The sequence below is a fragment of the Scyliorhinus torazame genome, chromosome 16 (assembly GCF_047496885.1).
Source record: "Scyliorhinus torazame isolate Kashiwa2021f chromosome 16, sScyTor2.1, whole genome shotgun sequence".
In the NCBI taxonomy this organism is placed as follows: domain Eukaryota; kingdom Metazoa; phylum Chordata; class Chondrichthyes; order Carcharhiniformes; family Scyliorhinidae; genus Scyliorhinus; species Scyliorhinus torazame.
This window is the reverse complement of record NC_092722.1, coordinates 190,901,658-190,923,717: the sequence shown is the minus strand read 5'-3', so window position 1 is coordinate 190,923,717 and position 22,060 is coordinate 190,901,658. Positions and strand designations below refer to the sequence as shown.

General features: G+C 50.2%; 1 protein-coding gene across 5 annotated transcripts in view; it reads left to right on the top strand.

Annotated features, from left to right (window-relative positions):
• Positions 1 to 22,060, top strand: part of LOC140393331 (slit homolog 1 protein-like) — a 477,252-nt gene that overhangs the window by 256,103 nt on the left and 199,089 nt on the right. For all 5 annotated transcript variants that reach the window (XM_072479670.1, XM_072479671.1, XM_072479669.1 and 2 more), the window contains exon 10: positions 18,900 to 18,971. In XM_072479670.1, the coding sequence (XP_072335771.1) occupies positions 18,900 to 18,971 (72 nt within the window). The remainder of the gene's footprint in view (positions 1 to 18,899; positions 18,972 to 22,060) is intronic.

Here is a 22,060-nt window from a genome sequence, read left to right as displayed (position 1 = left end):
ACCACCTTCACCTGGTTTCTCATCATATCCGTCAAATCCCCCAACACCCTCAGCTCACCACATTCTTCAATTTTAATCTTGGCACTGACCATATTTTCTATTCCCCACAGTTCCACCATCTCACCATATCCTCAGCCCCATTTGTTTCTTCAAAGGGTGGCCTGGCATCAAAATTGCTGAAAGCAATTGAATGCCATCTTGCTCTTGCTGATCCGAGCGAGGAAATATAGGGGACTAAATTCTCCGCTTCTGACGCCAGGTGCGGAGGATCCGTGGCGTTTCACGTTGAACAACATCGGAGCCGCCCCCTCACTGAGCCTGCGACCGGTGAGGGGCTAGCAGCCGGGCCCAGCCGGCTGTAGCAACTCGCCAAGTCCGCAGCGGCCACGCCGGGTTCCCGCGCGGCTGGGACCAGAGGTCAACTGCGCCGTCGTGAACTCGGCCCATCGGGGGCCGGAGCATCGGGGGAGGGCCTTCAGGTGACATCCTGAGGCCGTCCCAATGGCGTGCGGTGTGCGCCGCGGTGACGCCGTTTTGGAGGGGGCGGAGCATACGAATCCTGCGCCTAACAGGCTCCGCCCCTGATTCCGTCGCAAAAAGGGATTCGCCGCCAGATCGTCGATTACGCGATTGCCGCCGGGGAACGGAGAATCTCGCCCGGGGTTCAAATCCCACTCCCGGCCAACCCTGGTATGAATTCTGCGTTGAGAATCAGACACTTGTGTCCACTGATATACCTGGGTTGTGGGAAACCTTAAATCCTTCATCTCATGTTGACTAACTTCAGTGGTTGGTATAAAGATGGCTAAGGCAGTGAATGGAATATTCACATTACAGCCAGTCAGGCTTTTAATCAGCCACTAATTCCTGCGGGATTTCACTCTGTTCAAGTGCAGGAAACAGCATCCACATCGAACAATTTTTATTTATTCATCCTTGGGCATTGCTGGTTAGGCCAGCGTTTGTTGCTCATTCCTAATTGCCCTTGAGAATGTAGCGGTGAGCTGCCTTTTTGAGCCGCTGCAGTCCATGCGGTGTAGGTACACCCACTGTGCTGTTAGGGAGGGAGTTCCTGGATGTTGCCCCAGCGACAGTAAAGGAACGGCGATCTATTTCCAAGTCAGCATGGCGAGTGACTTGGAGGGAAACGGCCGGGTGGTGGTGTCGAATGCATCTGACAGCTGTGTCCTTCTGGATGGTGGCGGTCATGGGTTTAGAAGGTGCTGTTGAAGGAGCCTTGGCGAGTTGCTACAGTGCATTTTGTCGATGGTGATTAGCCTCGATCAATGGTGTCAATCAAATCTTAAAAACTTTAACCATGTTTCCAAAGCGAACAGATTCTGGGCCCTTAATCTCCCGAACCGCCCCCTGAATGTTCTCCCGTTTTCACACCCCCTCTTTCACTCCTTCTAGGGTGGGGTTTCCGAGGGGCTCTATCAAGCTCCAGGACCTCGGACACAGTGCGTTAACCGGGCTTAGAAGAAATACATTTACATTTATACAGCACCTGTTACAATCTCGGGATCCCAAAACCTTTCACAGCCAAGGAACTTTAGTCACCGTTGTAACGTAGGAAACACGGCAGCTAATTTGTGCACAGCAAGCTCCCACAAACACCAATGTGATAACGACCAGACAATCCGTGTTCATGATTCTGACTGAGGGATAAATATTGGCCAGGACATCAAGGAGAATTTTCAAACACCTCTTCAATACAGGGCCTTGGGGTCTTTTATGTCTGCTGAGAGGGGGGATGGGACTTTGGTTGCTGCCTTACCTGAGAGAGAGCAGCTTTTGACAATGCGGCACTCCTTCAGCAACGCGCTGAAGTGTCAGTCTAGGTTTTGTGCTGACGCCCGGAGTTTGAACCCACAACCTCCTGATTCCGGGATGGGAATTGATCCCCATGGCTGACACTGCGATGTGCATCAAATCAATCCAGTCCTTGGGGTCCACTGTTGCCATATATTTTGCCCGGTCATTATGGAGAGGCGCGTCTGGGGGGCTCAAGCCAAAACCATTAATGTGGAGACCGGACTGACTAAGTGGTCACTTGAGCAGGTGCTCTCTGCGTGAAATCCGTTCAGAATCATTAACATTCTGTTAGCCTTGCCAGTTATTGTAAGCAGGTGGCCTGTGTGTAACATGGCTCCACTCTGAATGGCTAACGCATCATTGGGGCTGACCTTAATTGGTCGCTGTGGACGGCTGATGTCTGACGACACTCTCAGCGAAGTGATTACCGTGACTCGTCGGGCCCCCGTCACCAACAAAACCATTTCCAGCTCGTCTGCTTCTCATATTGGGGAGAGCCTGGGGAGGTTTAGCTTGTTTCTGTACACGGCACGCACTCACACATGTTTCCAATCCCGTGTGGTCATGCCACGGAATGATGAATACAGATTAGGCTGGCGTGTCCCCTTCCCTCAGTCCAATCGTCCACCAGGTACTGACTATCCTGGGTCACCTCTGGGCGACCAATGCAGCCTGCTGCCTACCGCCGATAATGCATGAATAGTCAGGTTGAGTTATTCAACTGTGGGTGCATCACAACTCCAGCCTTATCCTGTCCTGGGGGATCCGAGGCAAGTCTTGTGGTACAACGGTTCGCGTACCTGCCTTTGAACCAGAGGTTCTAGGTTTGAGCCTCACCTCAGGACGCGATGGTCAAGGAAGGTGTGTTCATGGCACGTCAACCTGTAAATCCTCCCAACGCGCACCGATGACAGGCGGTGAGGGTGGGAGAGATCCCTGGGCAGTCATGTGATGGAAGGAATGTTAGAGCCTCGACCATCACGATCCATAGCTCCCCACCGTACTGCCACATCTCCTTGTCCAGGATAGGCAGTGAGGGTGGGGCAAGGTATTGATGGATGATACTGATTTTGGGTGTGAAAAATAATTGGTGAAGCAGTTAGAGAGGGAGTTTCTTCATTCAGAAGGTTGTTAAGATCCGGAATTGACTTCCTGGGGGGGGGGGGGGATCAGGTTCCATCGGAATGTTTGAAATCCAACTGAATTTGTGCTTGAAGAGGATTAATTTGCCGGGTTATGGGGGAAATGTTAGGGCGTGGGTCTAAATTGGGCAGCTCACTTTGAGAGCCAGTACGTGTTTGAAGCGGTGAATGGCCTCTATTTGTGCGACAAGCGTCTGGGGGCAGAAAACGATGGCAGCATCTCAAGCTTTATTTAATATCGTGCCTGATTGAATTTTCCACTAGCTCCAACACAGAAGATAATCAGTGGGAGTGTAAAACAGAGCTCGCCTGCGCCAATCAACCATCTCATCAAAACAAAATACTGCAAACACTGGAAATAAAAACAGGAAATGCTGGAAAACTCAGCAGGACCCACAGCATCTGAGAAAAAACAGAATTAACCTTTCAAAATAGAATTGGAGCTTCACACTGTTTTTCTCTCTACACAAACACACACACCCACACACACCCTCACACACACCCTCACACACACACACACACACCCTCACACACACACACACACACCCTCACACACACCCTCACACACACCCTCACACACACACACACACACACCCTCACACACACCCTCACACACACACACACACACACCCTCACACACACACCCTCACACACACACACCCTCACACACACACACACCCTCTCACACACCCTCACACACACACCATCACACACACCCACACACACCCTCTCACACATCCTCACACACACACACACCTTCACACACACACACCCACACACACCCTCACACACACACACACACCCTCACACACACACACACACTCACACACACACCCTCACACACACCCTCACACACACCCACACACCCCCTCACACACCCTCACACACACCCTCACACACACACCCTCACGCACACCCTCACACACACACACCCTCACACACATACACACTCTCACACACCCTCACACACACACACCCACGCACACACCCTCAGACACACACATCCACACACACCCTCACACACACACCCTCACACACACACACCCTCACACACATACACACCCTCACACACATACACACTCTCACACACACACACACCCTCACACACATACACACTCTCACACACCCTCACACACCCTCACGCACACCCTCACACACACACACACCCTCACACACATACACACTCTCACACACCCTCACACACACACACCCACGCACACACCCTCAGACACACACATCCACACACACCCTCACACACACACCCTCACACACACACACACCCTCACACACACACCCTCACACACACACCCTCACACACACCCACACACACACCCCCACACATCCACACACATCCTCACACACACCCTCACACACACCCACCCACACACACCCTCACACACACACCCTCACACACACACCCTCACACACACACACACACACTCACACACACACCCTCACACACACCCTCACACACACCCACACACACCCTCACACACCCTCACACACACCCTCACACACACACCCTCACGCACACCCTCACACACACACACCCTCACACACATACACACTCTCACACACCCTCACACACACACACCCACGCACACACCCTCAGACACACACATCCACACACACCCTCACACACACACCCTCACACACACACACACCCTCACACACATACACACTCTCACACACACACACACCCTCACACACATACACACTCTCACACACCCTCACACACCCTCACGCACACCCTCACACACACACACACCCTCACACACATACACACTCTCACACACCCTCACACACACACACCCACGCACACACCCTCAGACACACACATCCACACACACCCTCACACACACACCCTCACACACACACACACCCTCACACACACACCCTCACACACACCCACACACACACACCCACACACACACATCCACACACATCCTCACACACACCCTCACACACACCCACACACACCCTCACACACACCCTCACACACATCCACAAACACACCCTCACACACACACCCTCACACACACCCACACACATATCCACACACACCCTCACACATACCCACACACACCCTCACACACACAGCCTCACACCCACACACACAGCCTCACACCCACACACACCTTCACACACACCCACACACACACCCTCACACACACCCTCACACACACACCCTCACACACACCCACACACACACATCCACACACACCCTCACACACACCCTCACACACCCTCACACGCACCCTCACACACACCCACACACACCCTCACACAAACCCTCACACAAACCCACACACAAACCCACACACACCCTCACACAAACCCACACACACACCCTCACACACACCCTCAACACCCTCACACACACCCACACACACCCTCACACACACACACACCCTCACACACACACACCCTCACACACACACACCCTCACACACACACACACACACACCCACACACAGGCCCACACCCACACACAGACCCACACACACACCCACACACAGACTCACACCCACACACAAACCCACACGCAGACCCACACACAGACCCAAACACAGACCCACACCCGCACACAGACCCACACACACAGACATCCACACACCCACACACACACCCACACACACACTCACCCACCCACACACAGACAGACACCCACACACACCCACACACGGACACACACACACAGACAGACACACACACACACACCCACACACAGACCCAGACACATACACACAGACACCCACTCACCCACACAGACACCCACCACCCACACATTGACACACACACGGGCCACACACACTCACACACACACACACAGACACAAACACACAGACACCCACTCACCCACACATTGACACACACACGGGGCACACACACTCACACACACAGACACCCACACAGACACCCACACACACACCCACACACAAAGACATACCCACACACAGACCCACACACACAGATACACACAGACACACGCACACACACACACACACACGGACGGACACACTCACAGACATGCACACACCCACACACGGGCACACACACACGGGCACCCACACACGGACACACACACTCACACACACACACACCCACACACAGACACACACACACCCACACACGGGCACCCACACACAGACACCCACACCCACAAAGACAGACATACACACACAGACACCCACACCCACAAAGACACCCACATACACACCCACACACAGACACACACACACACAGATACTCCCACACCCACACACATACCCACACACACAGATACACACAGACCCACACACAACCATACACGGACACACACTCACTCACGGGCACCCACACACAGACACACACACAGACACACACACACAGACCCACACACGCAGACACATCCCCCCCAGACACAGACACACTCCCACACACGGACACACACACTCACACCCACACACAAACACTGACACCCACACACACACAGACATACCCCACATACACACACACATACCCAGATACAACACATACACACATATTCACACACCAAAACCCAAACACCTACATTCACACACACCTGCCCCCTATATACACACGCACATGCACATGTTCCTATTCACACAAACACATACACAGTCACTTATGTGCACACACACCCCTATACACACACAGAAACAGACACACTCTTATATACACACAGCTCCACACACAAATCTCTAAAAACATGCACGCACATGTTCCTATACACACAAACGCATGCCCAAACACAGACACCTATATGCACACATACCTCTACACACATATCCCTGTACACACCCCCCCCCCTATATACACATGTACCGGCTGAGGTTATCCATGAAGGCTCTCCGCCTTCTCAACCTTGCCCCCCCCCCCCCCACCTGAGGTGTGGTGACCCTCAGGTTCAAGCACCAACAGTCGGGGGCAGTGTTTGCTGCGTCGAGGACCCGGCTCTGGGTCACTGTCCGTGTGGAGTTTGCACATTCTCCCCGTGTCTGCGTGGGTCTCACCTCCACAACCCAAAGCTACGCAGGGCAGGTGGATTGGCCACGCTAAATTGCCCCTTAATGTGGCAACACACACACACCCCATACGCACACACGCACCCCTATACACACACACACACACCCCTATACACACACACACACACCCCTATATACACACACACAATTCTCGATGGCTGGCGTGTGGGCCTTGGGGATGAGGCTGTGAGAATCAGTGCCCACACAGGAATTCAAAACACAAACCTTCTGTGAAATAAAAAAATGCTCAACAAGATTGCAGATTTTACACAAAAACGATTAAAGTTTGAAGACGTAAAGATGACACAAAGGAATGAGAAGCCAAAGAACCAACAATGGGCTCATTAGGGGAAACGTTTCGCATAAAATGGGATTATATGTTAAATGGTTACTCTTGGGATAAACACTTCAGATTAAACCGTGCTCTTTATAAATGTTCCATGTAATCCTTTTACACCTCACTCCTTTTTGTAACTCACCCTTTTTTCTGGTGAATTTTATCTGTTGTCAGTGCCAGAGAACAGAACCGTCCTAAATCTACCCATTCACTGACAGCCTCACTCCCCACTGGCACAGAATACAATGGGTAGAAAGCTCCCTCTACACTGTCCCCATCAAACTCTCCCAGGACAGGTACAGCACGGGGTTAGATACAGAGTAAAGCTCCCTCGACACTGTCCCCATCAAACACTCCCAGGACAGGTACAGCACGGGGTTAGATACAGAGTAAAGCTCCCTCTACACTGTCCCCATCAAACACTCCCAGGACAGGTACAGCGGGGTTAGATACAGAGTAAAGCTCCCTCTACACTGTCCCCATCAGACACTCCCAGGGCAGGTACAGCACAGGGTTAGATACAGAGTAAAGCTCCCTCTACACTGTCCCCATCAAACACTCCCAGGACAGGTACAGCACGGGGTTAGATACAGAGTAAAGCTCCCTCTACACTGTCCCCATCAAACACTCCCAGGACAGGTACAGCACGGGGTTAGATACAGAGTAAAGCTCCCTCTACACTGTCCCCATCAAACACTCCCAGGACAGGTACAGCACGGGGTTAGAGACAGAGTAAAGCTCGCTCTACACTGTCCCCATCAAACACTCCCAGGACAGGTACAGCACGGGGTTAGATACAAAGTAAAGCTCCCTCTACACTGTCACTGTCCCCATCAAACTCTCCCCGGACAGGTACAGCACGGGGTTAGATACAGAGTAAAGCTCCCTCTACACTGTCCCCATCAAACACTCCCAGGACAGGTACAGCACGGGGTTAGATACAGAATAAAGCTCCCTCTACACTGTCCCCATCAAACTCTCCCAGGACGGGTACAGCACGGGGTTAGATACAGAGTAAAGTTCCCTCTACACTGTCCCAATCAAACACTCCCAGGACAGGTACAGCACGGGGTTAGATACAGAATAAAGCTCCCTCTACACTGTCCCCATCAAACTCTCCCCGGACAGGTACAGCACGGGGTTAGATACAGAGTAAAGCTCCCTCTACACTGTCCCCATCAAACACTCCCAGGACAGGTACAGCACGGGTTTAGAGACAGAGTAAAGCTCCCTCTACCCTGTCCCCACCAAACACTCCCAGGACAGGTACAGCACGGGGCTAGATACAGAGTAAAGCTCCCTCTACGCTGTCCCCATCAAACACTCCCAGTACAGGTACAGCACGGGGATAGATACAGAGTAAAGCTCCTTGGTTTTATTTTGACGCTGTGTAAATCTAGTTCTTTCAATTATGTTTCATAATAATAAAACAAAATGAGGATTCAGAATATCAAGGCTAAAATATTTACTTTGCACATACACACCCCTACACACCCCTACACAAACACCCCGATCCCGGCCCCGGGTCACTGTGCGTGTGGAGTTTGCACATTCTCCCCGTGTCAGCGTGGATTTCACCCCCACAACAGACAGTATAAAAGTGATCCCCTACAGTGCAGACTTTGTTTGCACTGAGTGCTGAATTTGGTGCATTTGAGTGCTATAGTGAGAGTTTAGTGACTGAGGGAGTATAAGGCTTCATTTTTATCTAAAGTCTAGTCTTTCTTTTATTTAGTTAATTAAATTAAAAGTTGCTGTTTGGTTTAGAAGAAGGTGAATTTTCAATCAGCTTTAAACAAAGCTTCTACTTGTAGGCACTTGTAGCTGGAGCTTGTTAATTAGTTAATTGGATTAGGCCAGTTTTCAGAGGCTAGATTCACAGTATAAAAGTGATCCCCGACAGTGCAGACTTTGTTTGCACTGAGTGTTGAATTTGGTGCATTTGAGTCCTATAGTGAGAGTTTGGTGACTGAGGGAGTGCTGAATTTGGTGCATTTGAGTGCTATAGTGAGAGTTTGGTGACTGAGGGAGTTAGGTGAGGAGGGAGTAAGGTGCTCCTTTCATTTTGTTTCCTACATTTCCGCAAAGAGTGAGAAGAGAGCCAGGAGTTTACAGAGAGTGCAGCTGACTGGGAGCAGAGTCGGAGGGCGGAGATCTAGTTAGTCCACAGGGCAGCTATATTCTGTAAGGTAAGAGGGGATGGAGGCTAGGCCAGTTGCATGCTCCTCCTGTAGGATGTTGGTGGTGAGGGATACCACCGGTGTCCCCGCTGACTATACCTGCGGGAAGTGTACCCAATTCCAGCTCCTCAAAGACCATGGTAGGGAACTGGAGCTGAAGCTGGATGAACTTCGGATCATCCGGGAGGCAGAGGGAATGATAGAGAAGAGTTACAGGCAGGTAACCACACCCAAGGTACAGGACAAGAATAGCTGGGTTACAGTCAGGGGAAAAAAAAAAACCAGGCAGACAGTGCAGGGATCCCTTGTGGCCGTTCCCCTTCAAAACAAGTATACCGTTTTGGATGCTGTTGGGGGGGATGACCTACCGGGGGATGGCCCGAGCGGCCAGGTCTCTGGCACTGAGTCTGGCTCTGGGGCTCAGAAGGGAAGGGGGGAGAATAGAAAAGCAATAGTTGAAGGAGATTCAATGGTTAGGGGAATAGATAGGAGATTCTGTGGTCGCGAGCGAGACTCCCGGAAGGTATGTTGCCTCCCGGGTGCCAGGGCCAGGGATGTCTCGGATCGTGTCTTCAGGATCCTTAAGGAGGAGGGGGAGCAGCCAGAAGTAGTGGTGCACATTGGTACCAACGACATAGGTAGGAAAAGGGGTGTGGAGGTAATAAACGAGTTTAGGGAGTTAGGCTGGAAGTTAAAAGCCAGGACAGACAGAGTTGTCATCTCTGGTTTGTTGCCGGTGCCACGTGATAGCGAGGCTAGGAATAGGGAGAGAGTGCAGCTGAACACGTGGCTGCAGGAATGGTGTAGGAGGGAGGGCTTCAGGTATTTGGATAATTGGAGTGCATTCTGGGGAAGGTGGGACCTGTACAAGCAGGACGGGTTGCATCTGAACCAGAGGGGCACCAATATCCTGGGAGGGAGGTTTTCTAGTACTCTTCGGGAGGGTTTAAACTAATTTGGCAGGGGAATGGGAACCGGATTTGTAGTCCAGCAACTAAGGTAGCCGATATTCAGGACGCCAAAGCGTGTAATGAGGCAGTGGGGAAGGGAACACTGACAAAGGAGAGTACTTGCAGGCACGGAGATGGGTTGAAGTGTTTATACTTCAACGCAAGAAGCATCAGGAATAAGGTGGGTGAACTTAAAGCATGGATCGGTACTTGGGACTACGATGTGGTGGCCATCACAGAAACTTGGATAGAAGAGGGGCAAAAATGGTTGTTGGAGGTTCCTGGTTATAGATGTTTCAATAAGATGAGGGAGGGTGGTAAAAGAGGTGAGGGGGTGGCATTGTTAATTAGAGATAGTATAACAGCTGCAGAAAGGCAGTTCGAGGAGTATCTGCCTACTGAGGTAGATGGGTTGAAGTCAGAAATAGGAAAGGAGCAGTCACCTTGTTAGGAGTTTTCTCTTGGCCCCCCAATAGTAGCAGAGATGTGGAGGAACAGATTGGGAAACAGATTTTGGAAAGGTGCAGAAGTCACAGGGTAGTAGTCATGGGTGACTTCAACATCCCAAACATTGAGTGGAAACTCTTTAGATCAAATAGTTTGGATGGGGTGGTGTTTGTGCAGTGTGTCCAGGAAGCTTTTCTAACACAGTATGTAGATTATCCGACCAGGGGAGGGGCAATATTGGATTTAGTACTTGGTAATGAACCAGGGCAAGTGATAGATTTGTTAGTGGGGGAGCATTTGGGAGATTCTGTGACTTTCACTTCAGTAATGGAGAGGGATAGGTGCGTGCAACAGGGCAAGGTTTACAATTGGGGGAAGGGTAAATACGATGTTGTCAGACAAGAATTGAAGTGCATAAGTTGGGAACATAGGCTGTCAGGGAAGGACACAAGTGAAATGTGGAACTTGTTCAAGGAACAGGTACTACGTGTCCTTGATATGTATGTCCCTGTCAGGCAGGGAAGAGATGGTCGAGTGAGGGAACCATGGTTGACAAGAAAGGTTGAATGTCTTGTTAAGAGGAAAAAGGAGACTTATGTAAGGCTGAGGAAACAAGGTTCAGTCAGGACGTTGGAGGGATACAAGATAGCCAGGAGGGAACTGAAGAAAGGGATTAGGAGAGCTAAGAGAGGGCATGAACAATCTTTGGCGGGTAGGATCAAGGAAAACCCCAAGGCCTTTTACACATATGTGAGAAATATGAGAATGACTAGAGCGAGGAGGGTAGGTCCGGTCAAGGACAGTAGCGGGAGATTGTGTATTGAGCCTGAAGAGATAGGAGAGGTCTTGAACGAGTACTTTTCTTCTGTATTTATAAATGAGAGGGGCCATATTGTTGGAGAGGACGGTGTGAAACAGACTGGTAAGCTCGAGGAAATACTTGTTAGGAAGGAAGATGTGTTGGGCATTTTGAAAAACTTGAGGATAGACAAGTCCCCCGGGCCTGACAGGATATATCCAAGGATTTTATGGGAAGCAAGAGATGAAATTGCAGAGCCATTGGCAGTGATCTTTTCGTCCTCACTGTCAACAGGGTTGGTACAAGGGTTTGGAGAATGGCGAATATCGTGCTCCTGTTCAAAAAAGGGACTAGGGATAACCCTGGGAATTACAGGCCAGTTAGTCTTACTTCGGTGGTAGGCAAAGTCATGGAAAGGGTACTGAAGGATAGGATTTCTGAGCATCTGGAAAGACACTGCTTGATTAGGGATAGTCAGCACGGATTTGTGAGGGGTAGGTCTTGCCTTACAAGTCTTATTGAATTCTTTGAGGAGGTGACCAAGCATGTGGATGAAGGTAAAGCAGTGTATGTAGTGTACATGGATTTTAGTAAGGCATTTGATAAGGTTCCCCATGGTAGGCTTCTGCAGAATGTAAGGAGGCAAGGGATAGTGGGAAATTTGGCCAGTTGGATAACGAACTGGCTAACAGATAGAAGTCAGAGAGTGGTGGTGGATGGCAAATATTCAGCCTGGATCCCAGTTACCAGTGGCGTACCGCAGGGATCAGTTCTGGGTCCTCTGCTATTTGTGATTTTCATTAATGACTTGGATGAGGGAGTTGAAGCGTGGGTCAGTAAATTTGCAGACGATACAAAGATTGGTGAAGTTGTGGATAGTGAGGAGGGCTGTTGTCGGCTGTAAAGAGACATAGATAAGATGCAGAGCTGGGCTGAGAAGTGGCAGGTGGAGTTTAACCCTGAAAAGTGTGAGGTTGTCCATTTTGGAAGGACAAATATGAATGCGGAATACAGGGTTAACGGTAGAGTTCTTGGCAATGTGGAGGAGCAGAGAGATCTTGGGGTCTATGTTCATACATCTTTGAAAGTTGCCACTCAAGTGGATAGAGCTGTGAAGAAGGCCTATGGTGTGCTAGCGTTCATTAACAGAGGGATTGAATTTAAGAGCCGTGAGGTGATGATGCAGCTGTACAAAACTTTGGTAAGGCCACATTTGGAGTATTGTGTACAGTTCTGGTCGCCTCATTTTAGGAAGGATGTGGAAGCTTTGGAAAAGATGCAAAGGAGATTTACCAGGATGTTGCCTGGAATGGAGAGTAGGTCTTACGAGGAAAGGTTGAGGGTGCTAGGCCTTTTCTCATTAGAACGGAGAAGGATGAGGGGTGACTTGATAGAGGTTTATAAGATGATCAGGGGAATAGATAGAGTAGACAGTCAGAGACTTTTTCCCCAGGTGGAACAAACCATTACAAGGGGACATAAATTTAAGGTGAATGGTGGAAAATATAGAGGGGGTGTTAGAGGTAGGTTCTTTACCCAGAGAGTAGTGGGGGCATGGAATGCACTGCCTGTGGAAGTAGTTGAGTCAGAAACATTAGGGACCTTCAAGCAGCTATTGGATAGGTACATGGATTACGGTAAAATGATATAGTGTAGATTTATTTGTTCTTAAGGGCAGCACGGTAGCATTGTGGATAGCACAATTGCTTCACAGCTCCAGGGTCCCAGGTTCGATTCCAGCTTGGGTCACTGTCAGTGCGGAGACTGCACATCCTCCCTGTGTCTGCGTGGGTTTCCTCCTGGTGCTCCGGTTTCCTCCCACAGTCCAAAGATGTGCAGGTTAGGTGGATTAGCCATGATAAATTGCCCTTAGTGTCCAAAATTGCCCTTAGTGTTGGGTGGAGGTATTGACTTTGGATAGGGTGCTCTTTCCAAGAGCCGGTGCAGACTCAATGGACCAAATGGCCTCCTTCTGCACTGTAAATTCAATGATAATCTATGATTAATCTGGGACAAAGGTTCGGCACAACATTGTGGACCGAAGGGCCTGTTCTGTGCTGTATTTTTCTATGTTCTAACCCAAAGATGTGCAGGATAGGTGGATTGGCCGCGCTAAATTGCCCCTTAATTGGAAAAAATGAATTGGGTACTCTAAATTTATATTAAAAAAGAAGTTGAATTTACGTAGCACCTTTCAAAATGCTTTACAGTCCTTCTGAAGTGTGGTGATGTGGAAAACATGCCAACTAATTTACACACAGCAAGGTCCCACAGATATTGTCCAGACGATGTGTTCACAGTGATGTGGTTCGTTGAGGGATCACAGTTGGTCCAAGACATCAGGGAGAACTCCCCTGCTCACCTGTGGATACAGCCGTGGGACCTTCTATATCCACCTGAGGGGTGGGCGAGGCCTTTAGTCTGACATGGCATCGGAAGGGCGGCACCTCCGGCAGTTGCGCACACCCTCAGCGCTGCACCGAGCGTGTCCGCCTGGAACATTCTGCTCAGTTCCTTGCCATTCAAGCCACCGCGCTCTGACTCGGAGAGCGAGCCTTATGCACTGACCACGATTCAGGGGCAGAGATGCTGGAAGACTCTCGGTGCTGTGAGGAGGGTGGGGGGGGGGGGGTAAAGAGAAGAGATCGAGGGGGAAAAACCACAGGGACTGTGTGCAGGAAATAAGAAAAAGGTTTGCTTGTTTTCCAGGGAGGAAGGATCCTAACGCGATCGGGGGATTAGTTGCATTTAATGCACCTTGGCAAATCAGAACTTGACTGTCAGATGCAAGAGTCTAATGAATAACATTAACTGGGGCCTTTCTGTTCAACTCAGTTAATCCTGTTACAGCTGGACTGGCTCCAGCACACAACTCCCTGAAAAAGGTGAAATGAGGGCCATTTTCAAAAAGAAGTTTTATTTATAAGTGGCGGGACCACCTCGCTCTGTGCATCAGACAGGAGTCTAGTGTTGCCAGGGATTCCATGAAGACCCCGCCTTCTCAACCTCACCCCTCTCGCCCGAGGTGTGGTGGCCCTCGGGTGAAATCACCACCGGTCAGCTCTCCCTCTCCGCGGGGAAAGCAGCCTCTGGCTCTCAGGGGGGGACAGTGGTGACATTTATGTTGCGAGGGCTGTCTCTCGGAGGGCACTTTAATAAAAGATTGTAAGAAATAGAAGCAGGGGTTGGCCATTCGGCCCCTAGAAGTCTGCTTGACCATTCAGTAAGATCCGGGCTGATCTCCACTCAGGGCAGGAGGTGGTAATTTGTGGAGGCGAGTGGGTGTTGGATGTCAGGGGTAGTGCCAGCGAGGTCCCTTGTTGGGAAGGCCCAGCGTATCTTGTGCCACTCAGACACTTGAATGAAATGAATGAAAATGAAAATCGCTCATTGTCACAAGTAGGCTTCAAATGAAGTTACTGTGAAAAGCCCCTAGTCGCCACATTCCGGCGCCTGTTCGGGGAGGCTGGTACGGGAATTGAACCGTGCTGCTGGCCTGCTTTCAAAGCCAGCGATTTAGCCCTGTGCTATACAGGCACTTGACCGGCTTCCGGCGGGGCCTTACATTTTAAACAAGAACTGGTTAATACCAGCAGTGTGTGCGTGCGAGTATGCATGAATAAGTGAGCGAGTATGCATTAGATTGTGCATATGTGTGTATGAATGTGTGGGAACAGAGAGTGTGCGTGTGTGTGGGCATCATGTTTAAGTATGGGGCTTTTCTGTGCTTGGGCAGAATCAGACTAATGTGTGATTCCCCTGTGGTCAACACTCACTGTCTAGGCTAATGTGTGACGGTCGGTCACATGGACTAGTTCCAGTACGGTTACATGTCACGGGGTCCTTACGCTAATGTGAGTGAGCAGCTTAATGAATACGGGCAGGAAATTGTAAGAATGGGTTCTACAGGAATGAGAGAAGATTGGGTGGGGATGAAGCAAAGTAGGAGGGTCAGTGGTGGGGGGCAGGAGGGGGAAATGTCCCCAGTGTTTGTAGAACATAAATTGAAACAGCAACACAATGGGTTGAGGACTATGGAGATTAGGCTCAACATGTGTTTGCAAAAGCTCAAAGGGGCAAATGATTAAATTTGAAAGGAGCAGAGATAGACTGGAGAAGCTGGGAGTATTCTCAGTTGAGCAGAGAGGTTTCAGGGGATGTGTTGGCGATTATGCCTGATTTTGACAGGGGTGCAAAGGAGGAACTGATCTCCGTGGCAGTCGGGTCAGGCACAAAGAGACCAGAAAGGAAAATGAGAATCTCTTTACACAGCAAATTGTTCCAATGTCCAGCTACAAACATCAAACATTCCGGCATGAAATTTCCTCTCCTCCAATTCTAATACTCATTTTAAACAAGTTACAGTCTGCATTAACCTACCAAAGCGTGGGATTTAATGTGCGTCTGTCAAGTATTTGTTTTATAACATCACTGACGATGATTGTGAAACCTTGCGTTTGTTTGTGAAAGGAGACATATTGCCAAAAGTTTTCATTTTGCACTCATCAGGACAAATGCAAGAAAGCCAAATTTCAAACAATCACAACAACATATACTGCAGGTGAAAAGGTGCTGATTAGTTGGTAAGTTGACTGTCATTGGCTGAGGCATTGCCATGGGGAAAGCAAAGGGGGACTATTGACTTCCCCAGTTCCCAGGTAATTCACAAAAGCCGCAGGATTTGAACATATTCCTTCTGTTTGCAAAGAACAGTGGGTGTCATTCTCCGACCCCCCGCCGGGTCAGAGAATGGCCGTTGGCCACCGTTAATCCCACCCCCGCCGAAGTCTCCGGTACTGGAGATTGGGCGGGGGCGGGAATCGGGCCGCGCCGGTTGGCGGGACCCCCCGCTCAATTCTCCGGCCCGGGCGGGCCAAAGTCCCGCCCAGAAATTGCCTGTCCCGCCGGCGTAAATCAAAGCTGGTATTTACCGGCGGGACCAGGCGGCGTGGGCGGGCTCCGGGGTCCTGGGGGGGGCGCGGGGCGATCTGACCCCGGGGGTACCCCCACGGTGGCCTGGCCCGCGATCGGGGCCCACCGATCCGCGGGCGGGCCTGTGCCGTGGGGGCACTCTTTCCCTTCCGCCTCCGCCACGGCCTCCACCATGGCGGAGGCGGAAGAGACTCTCCCCACTGCGCATGCGCGGGAAACTGTCGGCGGCCACTGACGCTCCCGCGCATGCGCCGCATTTCCGCGCCAGCTGGCGGGGCAACAAACGCCATTTCCGCCAGCTGGCAGGGCGGAAATCCCTCCGGCGCCGACCTAGCCCCTCAATGTTGGGGCTCGGCCCCCAAAGATGCAGAGCATTCCGCACCTTTGGGCCGGCGCGATGCCCGTCTGATTGGCGCCGTTTTTGGCGCCAGTTGGCGGACATCCCGCCGTTGGGGGAGAAGTTCACCCAGGGTCCTTCCCATAAACATATATAATTTCTGTCAAGCGTAAATGAGCCATATTATGAGTTCGACTGATTATCTCAAATTGGTTGTTAGTGCAGCTAATAACGCACTCAGGATTGTTCAGTGAGTGCAGCCCAACAATTGGATCACATCCAACAGTGGATGTTTTGTGGGCAGATTAGTTGAGTACACTTTGTACTGTGTCTACTACAAACAACCAAAGATTGATTGATATTTATTGTCACCAAAGTATAGTGAAAAGTATCTTTCTGCGGCCAGGGGAACGTACACAGTACGTACATAGTAGACTGAAGAATAATTAAGAGAGTACATTGACAATGGTGCATCAACAAATAGTGATTGGTTACAATGCGGAACAAGGGCCAATCAAGAGCAGCATAGGGGGTCGTGAATAGTGTTCTTACAGGGAACAGATCAGTCCGAGCGGAAGTTGTTGAGGAATCTTGTAGCTGTGGGGGAGAAGCTGTTCCGATGTCTGGATGTCCGAGTCTTCAGACTCCTGTACCTTCTGCCTGATGGAAGGGTCTGGAAGAAGGCAATGCCTGGGTGGGAGGGGTCTTTGATAATGCTGTCTGCCTTCCTGAGGCAGCGGGAGGTGTAGACAGAATCAATGTGGGGGTGGCAGCTTGTGTGATGTGTTGGGCTGAGTTCACAGGGAGGGGTCAAGTCCAAGGTTGCAGAGTTTGGTTATTAGTCTTGTTGGGATAATGGTGTTGAAGGCGGAGCTGTAGTCTATGAACAGCAGTCTGACATAGGTGTCCTTGTTGTCGAGGTGTTCGAGAGTTGATTGCAGAGCCAGGGAGATGGCGTCTGCTGTGGACCGGTTGCGGTGATAGGCAAACTGCAGTGGATCGAGATCGTCTGGGAGGCTGGCAGTGATCCGTCTCATGACTAGCCGCTCAAAGCATTTCATGATAACAGACATCAGGGCCACCGGTCGGTAGTCGTTGAGGCAGGCTACCTTGTTCTTCTTTGGTACTGGTATTATGGTGGTCTTCTTGAAGCAGGTGGGGACCTCAGAGCGGAGGAATGAGGCGATGAAGATATCTGCGAATACACTCGGCAGCTGGTCAGCGCAGGCTCTGAGTGCTCGCCCAGGGACTCCGTCGGGGCCGTCGCTTTCCCCGGATTTAGAAAGCAGGTCTTATCTCCCAGGCTGTTATAATAATAATAATAATTGCTTATTGTCACAAGTCGGCTTCAATGAAGTTACTGTAAAAAGCCCCGAGTCACCACATTCCGGTGCCTGTTCGGGGAGGCCATACGGGAATTTAACCCGCGCTGCTGCCTTGTTCTGCATTTCAAGCCAGCTGTTCAGCCCACTGTGCTAAACCAGCCCATTGTAGTGGGTATGGGTGTGTTCAGGGCTGTTGTGGCGGGTGGCACTGATGTATTGGCTGACTGGGACAAACTGGAATTGAGAAGCACTCTTCTCCTGCGGTATAAATTGTGATTGTTTGAAATTTGGTGTTCATGGGCGAGATTCTCCGACCCCCCCGTCGGAGAATCGCCGGGGGCTGGTGTGAATCCCGCCGGTATTGGCGCCGGTCGGCGGACATCGCGCCAATACCGGAGAATTTCACCCCTTGTGTTTGTCCTGGTAAGTGCAAGATTAAAAGCACTATTCGGCAATATTCAAGTTCTGTTCTACTGAATGACCTTAAGACCATAAGACAAAGGAGCAGAATTAGGCCACTCGGCCCATCGAGTCTGCTCCACCATTCAATCATGTTTGACCTTGTGTTTAGAATTATCCTCATGGTTCTATTTCACTTTCATTCCAGACGACTGGAACAGAACGGAATTAAATCTGTTCCACCAGGAACATTTACTCCATATAAAAAGCTGCGCCGTATGTAAGTACATCTCTTCATTCCTCGTTCATCTTCAACTTCTCAGTTTAAAAATTAACATTTACAATTAGCACATTAACCTTTCAACAAATGCAAATAAGTATTATTTTAATGCAAGATTGAACACTGCCCAGACAGCTACACTGTCCCATCAAACACTCCCAGGACAGGTAGAGCACGGGGTTAGATACAGAGTAAAGCTCCCTCTACACTGTCCCCATCAAACACTCCCAGGGCAGGTACAGCACGGGGTTAGATACAGAGTACAGCTCCCTCTTCACTGACCCCATCAAACATTCCAGGACAGGTACAGTACAGGGGTTAGATACAGAGTAAAGCTCCCTCTATACTGTCCCATCAAACCTCCAGGACAGGTACAGCACGGGGTTAGATACAGAGTAAAGCTACCTCTACACTGTCCCCATCAAACACTCCCAGGGCAGGTACAGCACGGGGGTTAGATACAGAGTAAAGCTCCCTCTTCACTGACCCCATCAAACATTCCCAGGACAGGTACAGTACAAGGTTAGATACAGAGTAAAGCTCCCTCTACACTGTCCCATCAAACCCTCCCAGGACAGGTACAGTACGGGGTGAGATACAGAGTAAAGCTCCCTCTACACTGTCCCCATCAAACACTCCAGGACAGGTACAGCACGGGGTTAGATACAGAGTAAAGCTCCCTCTACACTGCCCCCATCAAACACTCCCTGGACAGGTTCAGCACAGGGTTAGATACCGAGTAAAGCTCCCTCTACACTGTCCCATCAAACACTCCCAGGACAGGTACAGCACGTATAAGATACCGAGTAAAGCTCCCTCTACACAGTCCCCATCAAACACTCCCAGGACAGGTACAGCACGGAGTGAGATACAGAGTAAAGCTCCCTCTACACTGTCCCCATCAAACACTCCCAGGACATGTACAGCACGGGGTTAGATACAGAGTAAAGCTCCCTCTACATTGTCCCCATCAAACACTCCCAGACAGGTACAGCACGGGGTTAGATACAGAGTAAAGCTCCCTCTACACTGTCCCATCAAACACTCCCAGGACAGGTACAGCATGGGGTTAGATACAGAGTAAAGCTCCCTCTACACTGTCCCCATCAAACACTCCCAGGACAGGTACAGCACGGGGCTAGATATAGAGTAAAGCTCCCCATCAAACACTCCTCATGTGCTTCGGTGCCAATTTATATGTGTTAACATTCCTTTGAAGCACTTCTTGACATTTTGCTATCTCAAGGGTGCTATATAAATGCAAGTTGTTGTTACCATTTGAGGAACACATTCATAACTTGTCCCGCGAACATAAATTATTTGGCAATATTATGAGCTGCATTCTGGAGGGAGACACAGGAGTTCTAGGCTCAAGGTCGAAGAGATTATGTTGTTCTGTCAAAGACCCGATCATTAAATTTTTAAGCGTGAAAGCATAATAAATGATAAATAGAATCAGGCAGGAGTCAGAGAGATAAGGAAAAAGCACAGAGACCTCCACTCAAGCACTGGTTACTATGGTGATTCGCGTGCAACAGGTTAATACCTTTTCTTCAGAGACTGCGCTTGTTCAGCAGGTTATTGAAATATTTCATGAAGAGATGCTTTCCCCCTCTCCGAATGTCTTTTATACCCTTCCCTCCGTATGTAGGTCTTCACAGATCATGTTGTAAGTGCACTTAGTAGTCTGACCTGCACCCCCCCCGCCCCCCCCCCCCCCCCCCCCCCCCCCCCCCCCCCCCCAGGCCTCGGCCTAGCATTTAGAGGATGAGGAGGGGCAATAACGGCCCAGGGAGGGGGAGGCACAGGGCAGATTAAACCAGAATGGTAAAATTAATAGGGCAGACCGCATAAATCCCACCTCATATTCTGTTGACAACCTGGCAACCTCAGCCAACCTGATCAAGGAGTTTTGATCGGGCAGGTGAACAGGAATCTAGAAGAAGGAGGCATAATTAGGACATCAGATTTAGGCCAGAGAGGCACAGGGGACAGTAATAACCAGACTCCTGCCCCCATCCCTCCCCCGGGTGACCAGGAAACTATCGGATTGCCATCGGGGTTCGCTAATCTGCCAACCTTACCCAGACTGGCCTACACGTGACTCCAGTCCCACAGCAATGTGGTTGACCCTTAACTGCCCTCAGCAGTGGTCTCGCCAACCACTGAGTTGTACTCGAGCAGGTGACCCACATCAACTGAATTAATATTCAAATAAAAGACACAGTTGAAAATGGGCCAACATTGCCTTCAGGCAGTTGTCACGGACGCCTAAGAACAGCGAGACCCACAATATGGTTGAAGAATCCGGCCAATTTCAACCTTGCCTGCTTCCAAGCCATCATCACTGGGAGTGTCGCTGTGTCAACACGGGTCATCTCATCTCTAATCTGCCATTCGACTGTTAGCTGAATGTTATCTAGTCCAAGCATGTCAAAGGTAATTATGAAGTGCCATGGGATCCTTGTACGTGATCAATTGTGATATAAAAAAAGTCAAGATATTTTACGGATAATTTGTCTTTCTTTCAGTAACTGTAGTGTGATAGGAGCATAGGACTACAAAGAAGCTGTCATTCAGTCAGATTAGGACTGATCTCTATCCTAATTCCATCTATCTGCCCTTGACCCCAAATCCTTAATACCCTGTCTAACAAAACACTATTGTCAATTAACGTTCCTGTATTGACTTTTTTGTGAGTGAGTATTCCATATTTCTACCGTCATCACATCCTTAGTGTCATGGTTCTGGTTCCAAGGTTACGTCCCCCTGTCTTGGATTTCGTGGGCAGCAAGGTAGCCCAGTGGTTAGCACAGTTGCTTCACAGCTCCAGGGTCCCAGGTTCGATTCCCGGCTTGGGTCACTGCCTGTGCGGAGTCTGCACGTTCTCCCCGTGTCTGCGTGGGTTTCCTCCACAGTCCAAAATATGTGCAGGTTAGGTGGATTGGCCGTGATAAATTGCCCCTCAGTGTCCAAAAGGTGTACAGGTTGGGTGGGGATTTGGGGATAGGGTGGGGAGGTGGATTTAGGTAGGGTGTTCTTTCGGACTCGATGGGCTGAATGGCTTCCTTCTGCACTGTAGGGATTCT